This window comes from Myotis lucifugus, unplaced genomic scaffold, assembly GCF_000147115.1.
Source record: "Myotis lucifugus unplaced genomic scaffold, Myoluc2.0 scaffold_3, whole genome shotgun sequence".
NCBI lineage: Eukaryota > Metazoa > Chordata > Mammalia > Chiroptera > Vespertilionidae > Myotis > Myotis lucifugus.
In genome coordinates, this window is record NW_005871051.1 from 2,864,858 (window position 1) to 2,882,065 (window position 17,208).

Here is a 17,208-nt window from a genome sequence, read left to right on the forward strand (position 1 = left end):
CCTGGACCCTGACGAACAAGGTCACACCTACATTGCTGGTGCACTGAAGTGTTTCCTGAAGGAAGGAGGGGATGCCCAAGTCCAGGTCCTCCCTTTGTGGGGGTGGAATTCTAACGACAGAAATCCTAAACTCGAATCACAGACGAATAAACTCGCCGGGAAGGTTGTTTCCGGATAAGCTATGTCCTGTGTTAGATACTGTGAACGGGCACAGATGTCGGGCTCATTGCAGGAACCGGAAAACACCCCGGGGCCCGGCCCCGTCCTTGCCCTTCCCCTTAGGATTCCTTTCCCGCACTGGTCTTTCCTCACGAGATAAAAAACAACAACTATCAACAGGAAGACGTTGCTTCATGACCTCCTCCCTCCCCAGGCGGACTTCTTTCCTAATATAATATAGTTTTACAAACAAAACGCAAGCCCCGGCCTTTCCGTGCCTGGCCTCACTGCGGGTGAGTGTGAGGTGGCAGGGGCGCCCCTGCGGGTCTCCTGTGGGCGCTGGAGGGCGAGCAGAGACAGATGTCGGTGCTTCGGGGGTCTTTTGGTTGTTAATCCTCACCTGGGGATATTTTAATTTTCTTTTATTATTATCATTATTATTAATTTTAGGGAGAGTGGAAGGGAGGAGGAGAGACAGAGAGAGAGAAACATCCATGTGAGAGAGACACCTCGATTGGTTGCCTCCCGCAAGTGCCCTGACCAGGGCCAGGATGGAGCCTGGGACCCTGCAGTCCACAGCCTGACACTCTAGCCACTGGGCCACACCAGCCTGGGCCGTGTTTCCTTCTTAGCGTTAAAACTGAACCTCGCTCCCGAGGCAAACGACTCTGTTGGCCACTCAGTTTGCCAGGCGACAGCTGGGGTTGGCCCCTGCAATCCCTTCTTGCCAGCAATAGGCTTGTGACGGAAATCTGTCAGCAACAGAATGACAGGTTAATCTAGGCATCCGCCTTCCAAAAGGCGGGAGAGAAGCCTGTGGTCTCCCGCTCAGGTTTTCCCACGTATTGCAAGGACGATGTATCGGAGGCCAGAGAAACTTACTAACTTATATTTGACACGTTTCTTGGTGAAAGCGGATTGATTGGCTTTTTGTTCACAGTTCAGGAGAGAGCTGTGGCCAGGAGCTCTGCACTTCGCAAACAGGCCCAAGCCTTCCTCACCTCAGCCTTTACCCATTTGCTTTGCTGCTTCGCTAAAGGACACACGGTAGACTGGACTTTATAGACTATCAAACTGAAAGGACAGCGCCAGCCCATCTGACTCCTCCAGGGCGACCTCGTGCATCTTCTACATCTTTCCAAACACGAGCAACGGGGAACCTGGCGTCCGTGGACTCTTGCCTGGGTGGCGTTGGTTTTGAGGGGAGAGCAGCGGAAAGGAGACCCCAACAATTGCGTTGACAAATCAAGTATTTCATAAACCAGAGTTCAAGCAATTGCTAATTTTCCTGGTGGACATTTTAGTATCCGATGACTCAGATATTTCAAAGAAATAAAATCTATGTGGCACTAGCCCAAATGTTAGCTCCACGCAGCACGGCTCCTTTCTCTAGCACGCTACCATTTTACTTTGGAAAACTACTCTTTTAAAAGCATAACCTCCACATGTATTTTAAAATATATAGATTCCGAAATCAACAATTGACCACCAGAAATTGGAGTTCCTGGAAACAGTAAGATTGGAGGGTTTGCTAATGTCAGAGCACACTAATAGTTATTTTATACTAGAGGCCCGATGCACGAAATTTGTGCAAGAGTAGGCCTTCCTTTCCCCGGCTGCCGGCACTGGCTTCCCTCTGACACCCGGGACCCAGGCTTCCCTCCAGCCACCAGCAGACACCCGGGACCAGGGCTTTCCTCACAGCCCCGGCTTCATCCGGAAGGTCGTCTAGTCTAATTAGCATATTATGCTTTTATTATCATAGATTAAGGATGACAGAGGTGACAGTACATGTGGACAACGTGTCACTTGGGATAAACTAAGTTGTGCCGAGTGGCAAACAATTTCCGGGTCTCAGTGGCTTAACCCAACGAAAGCTCATTCTTGCCGCTGAGAAGTCACCGGGGTGTATGGGCAACTAACGCTCCCTGCGCGGGCTCAGCTAGCCAGCCGGCTCATGGCCCTTCAGTTCTACACGTGACTCCACCTCTCCGATGGCAGGAGAGGGCCCGGAACATCTCACATGGAGTCAGATGCTCACGTGTTATTGGCCAAAGCAAGGTGTACGGCCAATCCCCCCACCGAGTGTGTGCAGAAGGAGAGACGAGAGACGAACCGCAAGTCTTGCTGAGAAGCGTTAATATCTGCACTCACCCCTTAGCCAAGGGAGCCCGAGGGGAGCCCGAGGGAGAGTTACAAGATGGGGCTAAAGTATTAGAGCAGCTAATGGGTGGGGAACGTCTGGGTGGGGAATGTAGAAGATGCTCACGAGGTCGCCCTGGAGGAGTCAGATGGGCTGGCCCTGTAAGGCCTGGGAAATCATGTGGTCTGGCCCTGCCAACGCATTAGGGGTGAGCTAATTAAATGTTTGACCAAATACAGCAGGCTAATTTTTAAGTGGATCATTTTGTATGGCCCCCAAATGAGGTTATAAATATCCAAATGGCCCTTGGCAGAAAAAAGGTTCCCCACCCCTGAAGAGAAAGATGAAACCACAAGTTGAACCTCAATTGATTGAACAACAAAAACATACACACAAACAAAACCCCTCCCCAGCTCCCTCAAAAACACGCTAAAGAGAGAAGGAATATGGAAAATAATATTTGATCTATTTGGTAGCTCCGTGTATCTTCAGATTAAAATGTCAAATTTTTTAAAACATAAAACGGGGGGAAAGATATCTACAGATGAAACGGCTGTAATTGGGAAATGGTTCATTAATCGCTTTTAATTAAATTTAATTAAAACAGGAACAGAAGGTTCTTTGTTTTTCCAATATTGAGGCAAGAAGGTCAAGAGCACATGTGGAGACATTTTAGTATAAAAGTCTTATTAGCTGAGAAAACAAAGTGAAAACCTTTGAAAATTCTAATAAAAGGCTCTAAAGGGGAAGCCAACCAGGCGAGCCTCGGAAACACTTCCTGTCCTTCCTTATGAACGCCTGAGGCGGAACTTCCCAGGCCGGACCCTGAAGCTTCAGGGGGAGTCATTTTTCACAAGGGCCACCCCGGGGACGTTTCAGCGCGGTCATCCGTCATCGGTTTAACGCTGACCCTCAAACCACTGCATCACTCCCCGCACCGGAGGGCAGGGCCGCCCTAGACTCTCATGGGCACATCGTGGGCCCCTCTCTTCATTAAAACAACTTAAAAATTATGTTTTACAATTGTTCTGGTATCATTACAAATATAATACGGGCTGGGTGACACTTTCTGATCACAAGAGAAATGAAAACAACTTCACGGACCCCTAAAGTATCGTGGGCCCCAGGCGCTCTGCCTGACAGACACTCGGGCCCGGCCAAGTCCAGCAAGGACTCCGTGTGCTCACTGCACAGGTGGCGACGCAAAGAGGAAGGAGTGCCTCCATCCCAGGTCAGCACTGACGTGGCTGAAAACATTTAAAAAACACTGTTCCACCAGCTAAGTCCTGCTGTTTTGTTTGTTTTGTTAGGATGGAAGTCTTGTCTTATATTCCTTAGCAACTTAAATTGTGACTATGGTAAGTGCTGAAATAATTATGTATTACTTTTACTTGAGTAGGAACAGAGGATAATCAGGACATTTTTTCCAAATTTTCCCCCCAATAATGTCTCTTTTTTCTCAGAGTATATAAATATCTCTGTGGACATGAACTATTGTACTTAAGTGAATACTTCTTTTAATAGAGTACAATTACATATCATAATACAGGTCAGAATATTGATGAGTACTAAAATTTGCTGACATACAGGTCAGCCGATAGTTGGTTATATGATTTATTATTTGAGGACAATAAAACTAAAATTGTTGAAATTTTAGTTTGTAGTCAGCAATAATAAATGTCTCGAAAATAATATCCTATTAATTTTCCAAAGGCCAACAAAGAACTATATACAAGGATAGCATTTGAAGAACCAGAAATTCTAGTATATTAGGTTGAGGTTAACATCATTGACTAATTGTATTGAGATGATAAGAATAAAAATGAGATTTACAGCATATAAAAGAAGTCGGCTGTGAGGAACTGGGGGAGCATACTTTAGAAGGAAGCCTCATAGAATAAATAAAGCTATGAAATGTGATCTGAATTTAGTGTGGCTTTAGTAAATACGCAAACTTTTGGGAAACGGCTGTATGAAAAGGAAGTGAGGTCATCCCCCTCACCCCCCCAACCGGGGCACAGAAGGACCACAGGTTTGCTGAGGGTGGAGCGAGGCGGAGCCCACAGAGCTGAGCTGCTTTCAAAGCTCACGTTTACCTTGTCTGGCCTCAGGCAACGAACGATGAGCATCCTCTGAAAATCATTCATTTTGTCTTCCCAAGCTTCAGGAAAAGCCTCGTGATGTGGCTCCTGAAAGGACAGCAGATATAATTCAGCATTATTTGGGAGATGATCTCTAAAACTAACACAAACACAGCATTTTGACTTATAAATCATTTTTTTTAGAGAAAACATAATGACTAAATGAAATCAAGAATACTGGTGTAAGTTTTATTAGGTCAGGGCAAAGCTATGAAATAAGGAATGAAGAGAAAATTAAGAACACCACAGAGGAATCAAAACCAGGACATGAACTAAGCAAGTTAATCTCAATATGAATAGTAATCAATCAACAAAATGATCCCTCTTATGAAAAAATAAATAAATGTGCATATGAAGCTTTATTCCCCTTATTTCTCCAAAGGCATGTAAAAGTACCTACCAGCCTCTCTCATCATCTATTTCTAAAAATAAACATTTATTACAAAAGAAGGGCGTTTTACTAAAATTTATTGTGTTATTTCTTGTTTTGAACAATTTTTGGTACTTTTTAAAATAAAGAATACTTGAGAATGTGCACAGTAAAAAAGCCAAAAAAGAAAGAGAGCAATTACAAATGTACGAGAAGAGAGGAATCAAGATCCTAGGAGGGGAACCTTGAAAAAAGGGCGACGGTTATAGCTTTGAAGCGTCAGGGAAGGCTACGACGCAGTATCTCGGATCAGAAATCTCCATGCTTCAGTAGAGTGAACAAATTTCTATTTCAAATTAGAACGAAGTACTCACAAAACATATTTATCTCTCGGAAATATATTTGTATTACTAGCAAGGAGAGAGCCAAAGAGACCTGTCCAAAATATTTGAATTCGTGCGTAGACACAATCTAGCCATCATGCGTAATGCAACAAGTACGTGCCCAGATACAAAATGTTCCCCACGGACCTGCCTCTTTCCCTCCTCCTCCCAGCTGCCGCACACAGAGCTCTTGTGAATTAAGTCCAAGGGAAGCAGAATGTCAAAGGAGTAGAAACAAAGGAATAGAAAAAAAATGTAACTGGGAATGGGCAAAATATTAGCACTTGTACCTAAAAACTTTGGGAAGGCAACAATTTCTATGAATTCCAGAAGGGACACTGAGTATCATGAGATGTGTTAACTGTAGTAGTCTCCAATGAGCCAGACAGGGATTCATAAAACTATTTGAGAAATACTGGCTTTTCCTTCTCCTCAAATGACATGAGATATGAAATGAAAACATTTTTTAGCTCTTATCCTGCATTCAAAAAACCTAAACAATAGCTGTTTGATAAAATGTCAGCTCATCTGCTATGATGACTGCAAAAGTATAAGCAGATACTAAATAAAAACCTGGCAGGGAAATTCAGAAATAGTATTTTTACGGACCATGCAACTTTCACGCATCTCCGCACTTCAAGGAATTGGAAGTTCAAACAGAATCACTGATTTAGAAGGTGGTTCTACACTTTGATATTTAACATCTGACCAGCTTACGTAAAGCTTCCTTGAATCGTGTTTGTTTTCAAAAATAAGAATATGTTATTGAACATTTTCTCCACTTAAACATTTTGGAAAGCGAGAGCCTTGAAAACATACCAAGCTATCATAGACTCTTTTCCACCCTTCCTTTAGGTGCATGAACTCCTTCCGGATGGCTTTAAAGGAGGGCAACTCATCCAGGCGACAGATCTCATCCCAGGACTTCTGAGGAAGCCACGTACAAGGGTTGGTGTAAGGGTTATCCAGGCCGATGCCGCCCGTGAGCAGAAATCTCCACTCAACTTTATTAATCTTTTGGGGGAAAAAAGAAAAAAAGCAGCATGAAGGGTCGGAAGTGAGTTTATCACATAAATAGTACATTTACAGCTGTTTTTAAAAATTGACAGTTGATTTTCAAGTTTCAGGTGTGGTTCATATGAAATCCTATCCTACTGAGATAGTTCAGTACTTATCAATGAGAAACCATTGTATTTATCATAATCATTTTTCAAAAATTGTTCCCTCTTAAAAAACTACTTTTTGATGATCTTCTCCAGAATTACTCATTTAACATGAAAATCTGAACATATTCTGTTTGAATATATGTTTTTCCAAATGGCTGCTTAGAGTATTGCTGGCCCTAGAAATTGTGGAAAGCCATCAATCTGCCGTATTTTCAATTATTTTCCATAAAATATAATCAAGTACTGTTATGAAACTTTTGCAAGAAATGCAAAAATAAATCCTTTACTCCTTCAGAATTCCACTAATATATCACCATATGAAATCAATGTCTTAGACACATAAGTGGACAAAATACTGAATTTACACACCGCCTCCATCCTCACAGTGCTCCCTTTATTTTAAATGAATGGATTTCAAACTTAGTAAAATGTGTGAAAGGTATTGTTCAACACAAACAGATTTGTCTAACTTGCACAAGTTCTTAAAAACATTACCGTTTATGCTATTACTTGATGTAAACATATCAATAGACTTAGTACATTTATATGCATCTATCATAATAAAAGTGGAATACGCTAATTAGACCAGACATCCTTCCAGATGTCCTTCTGGATGACCTTCTGGACAAAGCCGCAGCAGCGGGGGCCGAGGCAGAGGTGGTTGCCGTGGCGGTGGGGGCCGAGCCCCTCACGAATTTTGTGCATCAGGCCTCTCGTATTTATATAAGTTTCTAATAGAAACTAATTTATTTTAAATGAAAACATACACAAGTTTAAATAATAGTTACATGATGAACTCCGTGTTTAATTTTTCACCTCTGAAATTCAGTCTAGTAGTGTTGTCTTGCCTTAGTTATAGTAATTCTTTTTGTGTAATGATTTACAACTCTTTTTGCCTATGTCCCCATACAAATACACAAATCAGTCAATTAACGAAGCGGCGTTAGTGTGATGGGCTCGCCCCTGCCCGGGAGAGCAGCACTGACCGCGTGCTCGTGGATCTGCAGGTTCACGGTGAGGCAGAAGGAGAAGAGCAGCTTGTCCTTCTCAAAGAGCGACCGGCACACGTTCACGTAGAGCGAGTACGTGAAGTGGTCCCTGAGAATCTGCAGCCTGGGGGGCGACAGAGAGAGAAGTGAATCATACCAACGTGTCACACTTTAAAGAAGGTGCTGGAAGGAAACCTCCCGTAAACCAGTTAGGTGTATGTTACCCAATCAGCTTTCTGGTCAGTCACCCCCAAACAATCCAGAGCCTAAGCAGCTGAGTCCACTAATTTGAGACCTACACGATGTAGAAATACCAGTAGAAGATATTTTTTTAAATATGTTTTATTGATTTTTTTTACAGAGAGGAAGGGAGAGGGATAGAGAGTTAGAAACATCGATCAGCTGCCTCCTGCACACCCCCTACTGGGGATGTGCCCACACCAAGGTACACGTCCTTGACCGGAATCGAACCTGGGACCCTTGAGTCCGCAGGCGGACGCTCTATCCACTGAGCCAAACCGGTTAGGGCCAGTAGAAGATATTTTATTCTCAACTGATTTTTTTTTTAAAAAATCTTCCTTTTGAAAAAGAAATCAATGTATGCTGTATTAATCTATTACTTTTAAAGGTGTGTGAACTATTTTTAACAAAACATTTCTTGGGGTTAAATTTGATTTCTTTATTCTATAAGTACTTCCAAATATTCCATATTATATGTTAAATGAACAGACCAGAATTTATAGCTCCTTTATTAAGTTTAGTAATGTGCTACTCTGTTCATAAATTCACAAAAGCTGGAGAAATCACAAAACTTGATAAACTGCATTTTTATTTACCACAAATTCAGAACATGCAGATCACAATATTTGTAACTAACAACTTTCTAGTAAGTGCTAACATGCGATCTGTATTCACAATAAATCTTAATGTGAATATAACACTTTAAGCATTTTTACTTAATTATCTTCCAAGGGAAATAAACTAGCATTGAAATAAAAAATTTTAAATACTTTTATTCGATAGGTTATAAAAATTATAATAGAAATGAACAAAACATTTCCAGAGAGCTAGTGATTGACATAGATTACTTACAATTAGGAAATTGTGGTACATTCATAAAGTGGTATATTGTCCAGATACTAAAAATTCTGTTTTAGAAGAGTATTTAATAACATGGAAAAAATGATCTTGTAGAAGTGGGAAAAAAAGAAAGAAACCTCGTGTGTGTGTATGTGTGTGTGTGTGTGTGTGTGTGTGTGTGTTTACTTATATATATTTCTGATAGAGACAGAGAGAGAGAGAGAGAGAGAGAGAGAGAGAGAGAGATTTCAGTTTGGTCTGTGTATCAAAGCTATATCCTAGTTAGATTTTTGTTTCAGTACTTGCGTATTTTTTGCTATAGTTATTTATTTATTTTGTTATTTATTTTGCTATAATAAATTTTGGTACATTAAAGTTTTTATAAAAACCAGATGATTCATAGTATACACCATAGTAGTCATAACATGTTAGCTTGCACAGTTAAGTAATCATTAATAACTATCAGAAGACAAACAAAAATGAAGTACATTTTTTTCTTTGAATAAAAGGAAATGAGAGGTAAGTTAAGATTCTCAAATAATTTGTTAGTCTGATATAGCTGGAGTTCGGCAGCTAACTGAAGTCCACAGCTTATCTGGCGTTTACCAATGATTGACAGATAAAGGATTCCGAGAACTCATTCTAACTTTAATTTCTGAATGGGAGTTAGCTTCTTAATTCAAAACCCTTATTTTACTAAAAATAATAATAATAAAAATAAAATAAACAAGCCTGGCTAAAAGTTTGGAGCTCCGTGTGGCAGTGTTTACTAATATGGACCCCATGTACACACTGTGGTCATTGACTCCATTCTTAGCTACATGCCTACCGTACATGTTACATGGAAAAGCCAAGTACAAGAATGTCGAAGGCGGCAACAATTTAGAACAGTTCCAAACTGAAGCTACCCAAGTTGTCCTCGACAGCCAACGAATAAAAATGTGTGTTATAGTGTAAGGACAAATACACATGTAAAAATCACAGGTTTAAGGCTCCCTTTTGAAAATAAGAACAGAGATGTCCTGCCCCTCTGTTTTCTTAGCCCATTTCCTTTTGGAAACTTAAAATCAGAAGTCCGTTCTTCTCTCTCTGAAACGCACGTAAGGGCTTTGGAAAGCGTGGGGCTTGCGTCAGCTTTCTGACCCGGGAACGCCTTTCTCAGAGACTGAGGACCGTCCCTCCGATGCCTGCAGGGCAGGACACAGCGCCCTGCCTCCCAGTGTCGTGGGAGGGTTGCAGCCTAGCTGAGTGCCTGCGCTGCCTCCTGCCATAAAGACAGCAGCCATCTGTTTTTCCTCTGGGTGAGGCAGTTTGCTGACACCCATGGTCACTCCCCCCAGGGGCTGGCAGAGGGAGGGCGAGGTTTCTATCTTTGCAATCTCCTCCGGATTGTCTGTGACGCACAGAGCATTCTGGTTTAAGGCTTATTCCCTAATAAGACTCTGTCTTTGCTGCGTGGTGGAGAGGATCTGGCCAGGAGAGCCTGTTTTTATACTTCCCCACCAATATGCTCGCCCCGTGGCCTGCTACTTCACAACCAGAGTGAGTAAGCCTGCACCGCACGGAGCGATAGGAATCTCACACGCACAGGCTGACGCAGATGGCAGACAGAAGTGCACACTGTGCCAGTCCATCGCTGTGCTGCGCTGGAACAGGCCACACTGACCCAGGGGGTCGGAACTCAGGGCAGTGATTGCGTTGGGGCAGGGTCAGTGCTGAGGAGGGAAACAAATATGTCTTGGTCTGGGTGCTGGTGACACAGGTGTGCTCATTTATGAAAACTCATGGAGCAAATAATGAGGATTCCTGCATGTTTCTGTCTATCCTATATAATAAAAGGGTAATATGCAAATTGACCCTTATGGTGGAACAACCAGAACAACTGCTCAACCAGTCACTATCCACTCTCGGTCCCTCTCCCCAGCCGCAGGCTCCCATCGCCCGGTGGTGAACGGGGAACCGGGGATGGGTGGCGGGGGACGCAGGCAGCACCAGGCCAAGGTCCCCACCCTGCCGGTTGCCCCACACACAGAGGGTGACCCGCGGTGGGGGCGGGGCCAGCGAGCAAGCAGGAACGGCCAACCTCTTGGTCCTTCCCCCTGGCCGGCAGGCTCCGAAGGCCCGATGGCGAACAGGAAACCAGGGCTGGGTGGCAGCAGGGGGCAGGGCTGGCTGTAGGCAGCCAGGGAAGATGGCCCTGATCGCAGGCCAGGCCTAGGGACCGTACCCACACACAAATTTTGTGCGCTGGGCCTCTAGTATGTTAATAACCTCAACAAATGTTTTCAAATGCATTTCTTTTCTACTTACTCTTTGGTTCCAGATTATAATTGTAGGATAACTGTAGTCATAAATATGATTTCTGTTGTTTCTAAATGAAAGAATTTTAACTAAAAAAAGAAAAAGGTATATTTTGTTTTCTATATTTCATCCAACTCTCACATCTGGGTAAAAGGATTTAATTTTTCTATAAATTGTATGGGTCTACATCACAGTTATTGAATAAACAGATGTCACAGAGGTGGATGAGTTCTACTTTGTTATAAAAACAAAATAATTGTTCTAATTTTTAAATCTTGTGCACAAAATGTGTCTTTAAGTGACAGAGCAAAGAAATTTTTTTCTCTAGACTCCAGAAAAGACCATGACTTAGAAGTAGTTAAGATGAGCCTGGCTGGTGTGGTTCCGTGGTTGAGCAATTCCCGGTCAGGGCACATGCCTGGGTTGCGGGCTCGATCCCCAATGTGGGGTGTGCAAGAGGCAGCCAATCAATGATTTTCTCACAGCATTGATGTTTCTATCTCTCTCTCCCTCTCCCTTCCTCTCTGAAATCAAGAAAAATATGTTTTAAAGAAGAAGCAGTTAAGATGCTAACATTCTGGTATTATTGTTGTAACCAGGATTGAGATTTAGGCACTTCAGTGAGAAGCAAGACATCACTGACTGTGTGCCTCTGTGTGGGAACATTAAAAAAATAAATCCTGCTGAACCGGTTTAGCTCAGTGGATAGAGCGTTGGCCTGCAGACTGAAGGGTCCCAGGTTCGATTCCGGTCAAGGGCATGTACCTTGGTTGCGGGCACATCCCCAGTAGGGGGCTTGCAAGAGGCAGCTGATCGATCTCTCTCATTGATGTTTCTGACTCTCTATCCCTCTCCTTTCTTCTCTGTAAAAAATCAATAAAATATATAATATATTAAAAAATAAATAAATAAATAAATCCTTGCCTCAAGGAACTCAGATTTTAGAGTTAAAAGCAAACATTCTTGTTCAGTGAACTACCATAATGCAAATGGCTGGGAGCTTCTCTAAGAAAAGTCATTTAAAATTTTATTTTCTGAATTTCACTAATCCATGCTAATCTTAAAATTCCAGATACTGGAAGAGATAGAGAAACAAACTAAAGCATTTTCAAATCCTATATAATAAAAGCCTAATATGCTAAGTGTCTGGTCGTCTGTCATCCATTCAACCAATGAAAGCATAATATGCTAATGATATGCTAAGGCCACTCAACCGCTTGCTATGACGTGCACTGACCACCAGGGGGAAGACGCTCTGACCAGTAAGTTAGCTTGCTGCTGGGGTCTAACCAATCGGGACTGAGCAAGACTGGCCAGAAATGACCTGGAGCCCTTCCACAGTCTCTCCCTGGCTGGCCAACCTCCTGCATCCCTCCCTGGCCCTGATTATGCACCAGTGGGGTCCCACACCCTTGCCTGTGCCCTCTCACAATCCAATCTTCTCGGGGGATGTCTGAGAGCCAGTTTCGGCCCGATCTCACAGGCCAGACCGAGAGACCCCACCGGTGCACGAATTTGTGCACCGGACCTCTAGTATCCTTATGTAAAAACAAAATTTAAACTCTACCATCATGCATTTCTTCCCTAAAGACCCCACTTTCCCCTCTCCCTCTGTTTCCTGGCTCATGAGCAGACATCTGAAAAACGGTTTGCTAAGCATCAGTCTTACCCCTTTATTAGTCTCATACTAAAGCTTGTCAAATAATGAATGATAATGCCAAAAGAAAATGCTCAGTCTAAGAACATTCAACATTTAGCAAAATTCTACCATCGTAAATGCAGGAATGGAATTGAGATGTCAGGAGATTAGCAATTATTTTAAGTGTTAACTGCAAGTGGTAATTATTAAACTGAGTTTCCTTTGGGCACAAACAGCCAAGGAACAGGTATCTGCTTCATATTGATCAAGAACGTTACAAAGGGCAATGGCTGCAATGAGTTATTTTCTTTATTCAAGAAGTCATTTTGGGTTAGACTCTATTAAAAACATGTTTTAACACCAAACTAAAATTTATCTCACTGGCAACAAAATGAAATTTTATTCTCACAGACGTACCATTAAGGTCTGAATTCCATTACTGAGTGTAAGAGCCACCAGTAAAATTAGGTATCTCATGTAAATATACCAAATGGTCACAACAGGAGATTTTTTTAAAACCCTGTTACTTGACAAAGTTTACATATGTGTATATAAAAATGTGAATTAGTAACTTTTGAAATACAAGCTTACAGAGGGTAAGAGTCATATTTCTTAGGGGTCTGCACTATTCTTTCCATTTCTCCAATCATAAGTACATTTTGCAAATGCTAAAATGAGGTTCCCTGTTTCCTCTTTTTAGAATTATCTTATAACCTTATATCTCTGTAAGCCATTTCCTGGCAGACTGAATTTGGTCACATCTGTTCCATTTCAAACCCTCACACTTATTTCTGGTATGACGATTAGTCATTTTAGCGAAGTGCCTGCAATGATCAAAGCATCCCGGAAAAACAATGAAAGCCACCCACTGCTATTTAATGCCCATGCATTCATTCGTTAGTATTCACCTACCTTTTTGTTAAAATGTCTGAATTCTCTGAGTTTTCAATAGACAGGATGAAAAGGTTAATAAACCAGGTCAGCGAGTACTGATACATGGGCTCAATGCTCGCGAGGTCGGCGATGGAGAAGAACAGGATGGTGGAGTGGACGGCGATGGGCCGGTAGCCCATGCGGGTGGTGTCGATCTGCCGCTCGGTCTCCTCGGCCACCTCCTGCTTCTGTGAGATCTCATTGGCCAACGCCTTGGAGGAAGACAGTATCTTAATCGCAGTTTCGTCTTCTAAGATATTGCCTTCCGAAGACGAAAGAACTTCCAAGATCTTGTCTTCTATTTCTTTTAACTGCCTGGAATCAAACACAATTTTCTCAGGAGAAAAAGAAATTGTTTGAAATCGCTTTACGTACACATTGTTTTACCTAAAGAAATGCATCATTTGGGACAAACACCATAACGGTGATGCCGTATGATTTCTTATCTCGCAAATGTCAGAAAGACAGGCTTTTCTGCCCCACTTCGCTCTCCAATGGCCATTTATGCAGTAAGTGGGGAGACGGTAAGCCAACCGACTCTGCCATCCACATCCCAGCCCCCATGGCACAGGAAGCATCACTCCATTCATTTTCCGAAATTCCCACGACTTACCGAGCCGTACCCGTTCTACCTGAGATACAGATATCATGAGCAGACAGTGGGTGTGACATGTCCATTCAGACTGTGCGCCAGTGAAAACAGGTGAGCTCCCTTACACAATAAATACTAAAGCTTTTGTGCTAAAGCGTCATTGACAAGTGGGAAACACATTGCCTCCTACTTCTTCCAGTGCCTAAGAACTTGCCTGTGAAAATATACTCGGTAATGCATTTTCCAAGGTCGCATAGAAGCTCTGTAATACCTTATATTTTCCTCTTAAATCTTCCTATTCAACGCACCTGTTTAATATAACATAACTAGAGGCCCAGTACATGAAATTAGTGCACTGGGGCGGGGGGTCCCTCAGCCTGGCCTGCGCCCTCTCGCAATCCGGGACCCCTCAGGGGATGTCCAACTGACAGCTTAGGCCTGCTTTCAGTGGGTAGCGGGCCTAAGCTGGCAGTCGGACATCCTTAGCGCTGCACAGGAGAGGCTCCTGCCACCTCCGCTGAGCTTGCCAGCCATGAGCCTGGCTCCTGGCTGAGCCATGCTCCCCCTGAGGGAGCGCACTGATCACCAAGTGGTGAGTCCATGTCATAGCAACCTGTTGTTCAGCTGTTCAGTTGATTTGCATGTAAGCCTTTTATTATATAGGATAGATCTTTAAAATGCACTTCCATTGATTCAAAGTGATCTTGGGACAAGGAAAGATAATTCTGTATGTCGTAGTGTTTAAAACCTTTTGTTTTCGGCTCCTTGCAGTATCAGGGCTTGTTTTTCCTCCTCAAGGTCCGGCCTTTCTCGCGCCACCACAATTCCCAACAGCTGGTCCTGCATTCCCTCTGACGTTATCATGAAGTTTAATAATGTCACCTACAAATGGAAGGATACACACAAATCAAGTCATTGTTTCTATTGAGAAAGCCTCTGCTTTTGTGCTTCAAGTTTGACCTTAAAGAGATACTAGTTACTATGGTAGAGTGTGTGAAAGGAGGAATTTGTAGAGATGATAACTAAAGAAATAGGCAAGCTTGATGGTTGGGCTAAAAACACACTAAAGTTTCTTACAGTCATAAATGTAATACTTTAAAGGGGTTTTCTTGTGATCAATTTATTTTTATTTCAGCCCGGCTATTGTGGCTCAGTGATTGAGCATCAACCTATGAACCAGGAGGTCACGGTTTGATTCTGGCCAGGGCACATGCCTGGGTTGTAGGCTCAATCCCCAGTGGGGGGGGGGGTTGCATGCAGGAGGCAGTGGATCAATGATTCTTTCTCATCATTGATGCTTCTATCTCTCTCTCCTCTCCCTCTCTGAAATCAACAAAAATATATTTTAAAACTTATTTTGATTTCAAACTGGTCCAATTTCTAATAATTTGTTAACCTCAAAATCAATTAGAATCAGGTTGCAAACCATCTCTCATATTGACTGGACCCGCTGGGCTGTATTTTAAGGATCCTAGAAGTGTAAAAAAGGAAATCTTACACAGTGAGATAAGAGGGGGAAATCCCTGTCATCACTGTCACAAGTGAAGTGTACATATTTACAATTTCATAATCATATTATAACATGGAACTTCCAGCCCGACAACCAGCCACTACTGGGAGCTAAGGGGTGTGCATCTCAGTGGTGCCCAGCGGGATGCAGCAAGCTGACACCTGCTTCGTACATAATGGCTCTTCCAGGCCCATCTCCCTCTGCTGCCTACATCTTAAAATCCCCCTTTTCCTGGTTCTTTGCCTAAGTGAGAAAGTAATCATGCTCAGGTCTCGCTTTTTAAAAAGCAAACAACATGAAAATAAATCATTCTTTTGTCCCCACAATCCCTTTCAGCTATGGAACACCTGCTCTTGGTGTCTTCATAACCTTAGTTAGTGAAGATGCTACTTATATATGCTTTCTGTCTCCACCTTGATCATCCTTCAGCCCTCTACAACCTGCTCTCACCCCTGCCTCCACACCCTCATCCACACACAGCAATAAACTACAGGAACTTTCTGGCTCTAGTCACCAACAAACCCATAAGGCAGTAAAAACTTCATTGACCTTGAACATATCGACCTTAATTAATTTGAACACGCACTCTCCCCACCCAACATCTCTCTTGCAATCTGCCTGCCCTCACGTCTTGAGTTAAAGTCCTCACCTATGTCTTGAGCATCCCCTCCCCCGCCTCCCTGCCGTGTGCCTTTAATTTAGGGATGCTGACTGACTGTGGAATCCCATGCACACAAACCATGAAATGTCGCATGTGCTGCAGCTCTGCCCGCTGACTGGGAGACCCTGTGTCACCCCACCTTTCCCAGTGAGAGAAAATTTCTTCTGCAGGAAGACAGTAATTTTTGTGCTAAAATATTAACTAGATGTTCTATACTAAATGTTCTATAAGAACATTTCCTACCCGTGATGGGGAATTTTATCACAGCTTCATGCAATGCCCTAGGAGGTGGCTCCCTCCTCCACCCAGACCCAGCGCCTTCTCAGCTTCCCCCCTCACTTACCCCATGATAGGGTTGGATGCCACTAAACATAGAGATTGCATGGGCAAAATCATACATTTAAATGGGATAACAAGCCATTCCTGAAACTGAGCAATTCAGAAAACTCATGAAATGTTGTTATGTAATTCTCTACTGTTTGGCATTCCTTCGTGCAAAAATTATAACTAAATCTTTCAAGGGATCTTCCCTGTCGGCATGAGAACCAAGTGCACAGGTTACGTTTGCTTTAATCCCCAATCCAGGGCCACCGTGTCTAGTGAAATGCATGTCTTACAACTTTTACCCCATTGTGTTCAGACACAAAGAGGTAGTCATTCATATTCCATTAATGTGAGATTTTTTGAGATCAATATTTTGCAAATCCAACCATCTGCTCACAAATAAACATTTAAGGACCTAGACAGCAGTGTGGTGATTGTGTGTGTGTGTGTTGGGGGGAGGTAGGAGGAAGTGGAAGAAGGTATGGAGGATAAATGGTGAAGAAAAAAAATAAACAGCCAAAACCCATAAAAATAACTAGAAGAATATTATACAAAGATGGCTTCCTAATATTATTTTCATTTAGATTCAAAAGGGTTATATAGCATGCTGTCATCCCCTGGGTACTTTTGAAAGCAAAAGGTACATAAAAGATCCTAAAAATAGGATCAAGGGGAAGTATTTTAATTTGTAAATGAAAGCAAGTAACTGCTTCACTATGTTTTCTAATCCCTGTTTAATCAATCCCAGCAATTAAAAATAATGAAGCAATCAGACCCTCCAGGGATCTCCAGGATTTCAATTGTGACTCATAGATCA

The 17,208-nt window shown here is 42.7% G+C and overlaps 1 protein-coding gene across 1 annotated transcript in view; it reads right to left on the reverse strand.

Moving 5' to 3' along the window:
- The window catches only part of DNAH7 (dynein axonemal heavy chain 7), a 147,145-nt gene that overhangs the window by 24,695 nt on the left and 105,242 nt on the right, over positions 1-17,208 (reverse strand). Inside the window, 5 exon segments of the mRNA XM_006082723.3 lie at positions 4,399-4,491; positions 6,016-6,210; positions 7,349-7,475; positions 13,284-13,619; positions 14,645-14,778. Coding sequence (XP_006082785.1) covers positions 4,399-4,491; positions 6,016-6,210; positions 7,349-7,475; positions 13,284-13,619; positions 14,645-14,778 — 885 coding nt within the window.